This window comes from Sinocyclocheilus anshuiensis, unplaced genomic scaffold (assembly GCF_001515605.1).
Source record: "Sinocyclocheilus anshuiensis isolate Anshui unplaced genomic scaffold, SAMN03320099.WGS_v1.1 scaffold2571, whole genome shotgun sequence".
Lineage (NCBI taxonomy): Eukaryota > Metazoa > Chordata > Actinopteri > Cypriniformes > Cyprinidae > Sinocyclocheilus > Sinocyclocheilus anshuiensis.
The window spans coordinates 216,864-223,501 of NW_015560621.1; the positions used below are offsets into that span (position 1 = coordinate 216,864).

The following is a 6,638-nucleotide window of genomic DNA, read 5'->3' on the forward strand; positions in this document are numbered from 1 at the left end:
CCTCAGCGAATCGTTCTTTTGAGTCGGATCTTTACAATGTATCGGTTGACCAAAACAGGTTCACGAAACCATAGACATAATAAATACCTAGACTCCTCATTGGCCGCTCGACCGCACGTCAACGTCGCCGCCATATTGGTGAAGGCAACTCTCATATCGGGACAGGTATATTATTCACTTTACTACAACTTGTACTACATATAATTTTTAATATAACATATCACTTTTACTGTGCATTGTATCAGTGCATAATATTTTACCACTGTAACTAAGTTTTACTGGATCCATAAAGGATTATCAGTTGCATTTGTTATTGTTTGTTGTGGAGTTTATCTGTGTAGAGTGCTATCAAAATAAAAAGCAGACTACCAAGAGTGTCACTTTTTGATTTGTATTCGCTGGTTTTATTCAATGTTCTCAATGATGGTAAATTATTAGTGCTTAAAGATGTATTATTTAGATTTTCTTCCAGTATTTCAAAGGGAATGAGCTGTGTTCTGACCTGAAGCACAAGAAAAGCTCAAATGTTGGGGTTGATGACAGAGAAAGCAATGAAACAACTTAATTTCATTTAATGTACATTCAAATTACAAAACATGTATATGTCTACATATACATATACATCTATATGTTATACTACATTAACATTAGAATTGTAAACCGAAAAAATCAATCAAATCAACAAGTGAGACAAGTGTGAGCTTTCACAATTTCGTACGAAAATTCATAATTTTCCAAGCCTAACTAAATAACTGGAGGCAGAGTTATTTTTAACTCCATGTAGATCACAAACCTCTGAAATCGGTTGATAAATGTAACCGTTATCGTGTTTTTATCCAGAAAAAACCGCAGCTCCTCCGTTTACCTCCATTTGTTTTTAAGGCAGTCTTGCCCTCACAAACATGGCGGACGCGTTGACGTATCGCAGCAACAGCTCAAAGCGGCCAATGAGGCGTCTAGGTATTTATATGTCTATGCACGAAACGACCTGAATTGTTTGTTCACGATTTGGACTGAATCAGTCTGCGCGGTTCTCGAGTCACTGCAGTTCACTGAACTGAGAGCCGCCTCAAATATGACTCATAACTATAAACGGAAAGCCAAATATGTATAATAAAATATCTACTACAATATAATAAAAAATCTACTGGAAATACGCCGATGATGTAACTAATTTTTTTCCCAACCCATATAAAAAACGGTTTTAATAAATATCGATGTAAATTAATTTTACTTAATGTAAATACAAATTATATTTAGGCTCTTATGACTTTTTGAGCTGAAGCTTGGCTGCAGGAGCTAAAAGGGACACATGAAATACCATTATTTTAAGAAACTTAATAGAAAAAAACATAATAAACAGCAAATGTGTTCATGTACATTACTTTATTTCAAAGTTTAGAGCATGTAACATGCCACTCAAGGATGTCGGGGACCATGTGAGGACGTAATTGCGTGCTGAGATAAAATAATCACTGAATCAGTTGTTTGAACCGGTTCTTTCAATAAAATAATTCGAAAGAACCGGTTCGCGGTTTTTAATCGGGCTTCTGTAGCTGTCACGTGGTCTCCCCTATGGGCTCTGCATGCATCACGTGATGTGGGCGTCGCAATTTATGCTTTTATATTAACTTTATTTTAGTTAAAGCATTTTTCCTGCCATTTTATGCCCTCTCTTCAAATGAATTCTATAAAGTCGGGGTTTTCCCCCAAAGGCATGTCAATCAACCCAGAACGCAAAATGAGTGACAGGCAGAAAGCGTCCTCTTATTGGCCAGTTTAATAGTGGGCCGGCCCCCTTACTCCTCCTTTTGCTGTTCACAGATGCTTTGTTCGAAATGCAATACTCTTACTATTTCTGCAGTATCCAGTATGTATAATAGTATGCAAACTTTCTATATGCATGGAATACCTGGATGACCTACTATATTTGCAATCTGCTAAATACACACTGAAATCAGTACAGCAGCTGTGTTTAGAATGGCATACTACCATACAACTCCTACTATATTGCAGTATGCAATGAATCTGTACTGTATAAAGCGCTATAGCGATAAAGGTGACGTCATTTGACTTGATCGGACTTGATTCTATTATGTACTAGATTGTTTCAAAGATATTAAATAATAATATTGCTGTAATATCATTTCTGTCAGGTCCACTATCGTCAAAATGATAGATACTTAGCATAAAGTTTGGTTTGGCGGTATGGTTCTGTTCTGGGCAAAAACCTCCCTGCGCATCCATGCAGCCTGTCATGAATGAGCAGGGAGAGCAGCAATAATAACCCCCCTAGGGTTAACAGAACAGAATAAGGCAGATATCATTAATGTACTTAATGATATTTAAGTGTTACTCTTTATTCAAGATAAAGGAGTCTGATTAGCAAGGAATATCAGAAAGCCAAGTCCTGACTGTGGCGAAAGGAGGAGCTGGGGATGGAGGAGGGTAATTTGCTCCGGAGCAAGCTGAAAAGCTGCTGAATAATACTGAATAGAGCTTATATAAGAATGCCGCGATCGGTGTCGTATTCCTATAGGTAGATGTGATCAGCTGAGAATCAGCTGATGCAAGCTTGACTCACGTGACCTGCCAGAACTAATGCTAACGCTTAATATATAAATAACATCAAATATGTAAATACAAATATTTAAATTATGCAAACAAAATTCGAGTTTGAATTCCAAGTTCAAATCCGCCTTTTGCCAAATTCGTTCGTCTCTTTTTCCCATCACATATCAGATCATAAAGGCATTTATTTTCAATAAAAATAAGGGAATAATAATTCAGTGTTATTGATATGGTTAGCGATTGGTGCAGGGAGGGCTTCATTGTCCCAATAAGGCGGCATCCATTTAATAATATTAATAAATATGACAATTTACACTCAATGTCATTGCATACTGTTTTATAATGTACCGCAGTACTTAAGTATAAATATCTACTACTACCACCTAACTACTATTTATAGCCTACTGCTAAAAAAAAAATACTGCCAAAATGTCACAATATGAACAGCATATTAAATTAAAACCAACCGAGAAAGGAAGGAAATCAAGAAAAAAAAACACAAATGTTCTCATCCAAAATTTTATAATGCCCAAAAAGCTGTGTATTTGGCATCTATGTAATGCAAACTCAACATCAAAAAGAAAAAAACAAAAAACAAAATGATCCCATCCTTGATATCATTTTGAGTGTGTCATGCCACAGTTTGGCCTTTTATATAAACAAAGGAAAATGTTAATATGTGCATGTTAGTCATTCTAAATTATCCAAAACCTACTGTACATCATTCATTACACTAACTCATCAGTATGTCCATATTGTTTAAAGTCAAAGTTAATACTCAGATTCCACCAGTAGGGGGCAACAAATCTGCAGCTCTTGAGAAAAGATAATGAGCAGAAAACACAAGGAGGCTCCTTTTCTTGAGTCATTTCAAAAGGAGAGAAAAGAAAACACAGGCACAACATTACAAGACAAAATGTTACAGATTACTTGCACTATGTATTGTGACCTCCTCCAGCAGTTCAATTAGTAACTCAATAGAACTTTTGTCATTTGGGGAAAATTTCTAATTCAGGTAAACAAATCTCATGGTCTCTCAGCCTCAAACATGTTGGCATCCTTTTAGAAAATGAACTGAACAAAATCGATCAAGAGACCAAATGTGCAGGTGGGCAGAGTGTAAAAACATCCATTCAAATATGAACATCTCTATAACATTGTTTGCTGGTGAGAAAACAAAACAAAACAAAACTATCATTTATATTTTAGCGCTGTGCTATAACCCCAAGAGCCTTTTTTAGCAAACCATTTCAAGCATGAAATCTACAACAAACTCTTAAACTCATATGGTTAATGTGAAATGTCAAAACTGTGATTTCTACTGACATCTGGACACTGACAACATTTTCAGAATGAGTCTTTTTCGTAAGGCAGTCGACCTCTATTCAGAGTTCATAGAAGATTTCTGCATTCACCATTGGCGTGAACACTGCATCTCCAAAGAGTTCAAACAATTCACTCACATTTCTGAAGAAAAGCAGGATATGGCTGTCTGGAGAGTGTCTTCTGCAAGCGTCTGGAGTGTAAGGACTCGTCCCACTGGTGACGATGGACAGTAACACGCTGGATTTTAATCATGAAATCACTTTGCAATCTTAAGGCTGAGAGTTTGACAGAAATCACAGTGCACTACACAAACACAACGCAGTGCGAATGCCAAGCATGACACCCATAATCTGCAGAAAACGCAGTGATACTGATGCAGTGACAGGCAATATGAGTGAAAGGACAACTGTTTAACATCCTGGCTTTGGTTCCTCTTCGAGCCTTAAAATCTTCAACATGGTGACTGACCCACAAGCTCTACAAATAGACCACGACATCAAACTCTGAAGCTCTCTCCTTTGCCATCAATGTGCCGAAGACGCAGGTAGACGTCTGTGCCGATGCCCTGCATCGACTGGATGGCCAAGGAACCTCCCAAGTATTCAGCGTACGCTCGGGACGTAGGCAGACCAAAGCCAAACCTGGAGGAGAAAACAAGTGGCATCACTGAGATGCTCTTCAATCCCATTACATGTCACAACAGCGCATCCTAATGTATCAAAATCCTCAAATAAACCTTCAACTATGCCAAATAACTTAATAAACAACTCCAAGCAGGAAAACAAATTATTTTCATTAGAAAAGTACTGCCAGTTGCCATCTGGTCTTCTGTAATTGTGAATCGAGACCGCTCATGGTGAGGAGTGCCGGCTTGGCACTTTAGACTTACAGATCCAGATCAAACTGGTTAAATCTGGATCATGTAGAGCAGACCACTTTAGCTACTATACTGATCTTGCAAGAATGCACAGAATCTTCAGCTGCTGCATGTGGACAAGACATAAATATTTACTTCTGAAGAGGTGAAAAGCATGTTATAATTGAAAAAAAGAGACATGATCCCAAGCAGTCCCTCAATAATTTACATAAAAACCCAACCTTTGCACTAATCATTTGAAGCATCTTTTAATTTGAGCTTGTGCACATTTTTCTACAGGTCTAGCTCTTCTTACCCATGCATGGGTCCGGACTGGGGGCCGCTGTTGGTTATGTTGTTGAAAAGGTTGCTCATGCGGGGATCCTGTGCGCTCTGTTCAGCTGTGCTGAAGTGGTAATCCATCACCTGGTCCAGAATGCTGTGAGGAATGCCACCGCCACGGTCTGAGATCCTGCAAAATGATACGAACACCACTCTGCTGTTTTAGGCCAATCAGTTTCATTTATTTGTGCAATGCATATACATTATTTGCAAAAATCGTTTTAAGCTTTGGCTCCTCAAACAATTTCTATGAAAATTATCATCTGATTCTCAACCAGTTTGAAAATCAGCCTGAATGGCCAAGTGGATGTGAATTCATTACGGAGTTAACTCACCCCTTCAAACATGTGAATTAAAATCAGCTTGAAATAATCTGCGATTGAGCATTTCAGGGTCCATTCAGTGTGGTTAAGTGAAAGGTGAACATTCGTGTCAGCCCCCATCATTTATACTTATCTAGTGTTTACCAAGGATTTGTTGACTAACGGTCTAAAGTGAAGGTGACTGCTGTTATTAAATAATTCCCAATCAAAATGTATTACTAACAAAAACATGTTTTTACTACTTCAGTGTTATCTATATTTTTGAAGCAAAGTCAAAATGAACAAACTTGATGAGACTTACATATATATTATTACATATACAGTGGGTATAGAAAAGAATCACACCCTTTTAAAATAATCACATTTTGTTGCTTTGCAGCCTGAAATAAAGACGGACATAGTTTTTGTTTTTTCCAGCTGTATTTACTCCGTAAACTTATAACATTCAAGTGAAAGATATAACACCAACATGTCAGGAAAAAATACAAAAATAACCACCCAGAATCACTGAGTTGGAAAAAGGATGTGTCAGTATTTTGTTGAACCACCTTTTGCTTTAATTACAACCTTCAGTCTGTTGGGATATGTCTCTTTCTCTACTAACTTTGCACATCTAGACTTTGCAATATTTGCCCGCTCTTCTTTGCAGAACTGCTCAAGTTCAGTTCAATTTGATGGTGACTGTTTGTGGACTGCACTCTTCAAGTCATTCCACAGATTTTCAATGGGGTTTAAGTCTGGGCTCTGACTGGGCCATGCAGGACATTCACCTTTTTCTCCTTCAACCACTGTGTGCTCAGGTTTGCTGTGTGCTTTGGGTCATTGTCATGTTGGAAGGTAAACCTTCTTCCCATTGACAACTTTCTGGCAGAGAGCAGCAGATTTTCCTCAGGAATTTGACAGTATTTTGCCACATCCACTTTTCCTTCTATCCTGACAACTGCTCCAGTCCCTGCTGCAGAGAAACACCCCCATAACAAGATATTACCACCTCCATGCTTTACTGTAGGAATGGTGTTATTTGGATGGTGAGCTGTATTGGATTTCTGCCAGACATATCATTTGGTGTTGAGGCCAAATACTTCAACTTTAGTCTCATCTGCCTCAGAATCTTCAAGGTTTGTTTTGGCAAAGCTCAGTCGTGACTGCATGTGGCCTTTCTTGTGGAGTGGCCTTTTTCTTGCAACCCTCCCATACAAGCCACATTTGTGGAGAATTTG

General features: G+C 38.1%; 1 protein-coding gene across 1 annotated transcript in view; it reads right to left on the reverse strand.

Moving 5' to 3' along the window:
* Positions 1-3,087: 3,087 nt before the first annotated feature.
* LOC107681895 (3-methyl-2-oxobutanoate dehydrogenase [lipoamide] kinase, mitochondrial-like) overlaps positions 3,088-6,638 on the reverse strand; it is a 26,187-nt gene continuing 22,636 nt past the window's right edge. The window contains exons 10-11 of the mRNA XM_016478266.1: positions 5,070-5,225; positions 3,088-4,538 (exon numbers count right to left, since the gene is read on the reverse strand). Of these exons, the coding sequence (XP_016333752.1) occupies positions 4,394-4,538; positions 5,070-5,225 (301 nt within the window). The 3' untranslated portion in view covers positions 3,088-4,393. The remainder of the gene's footprint in view (positions 4,539-5,069; positions 5,226-6,638) is intronic.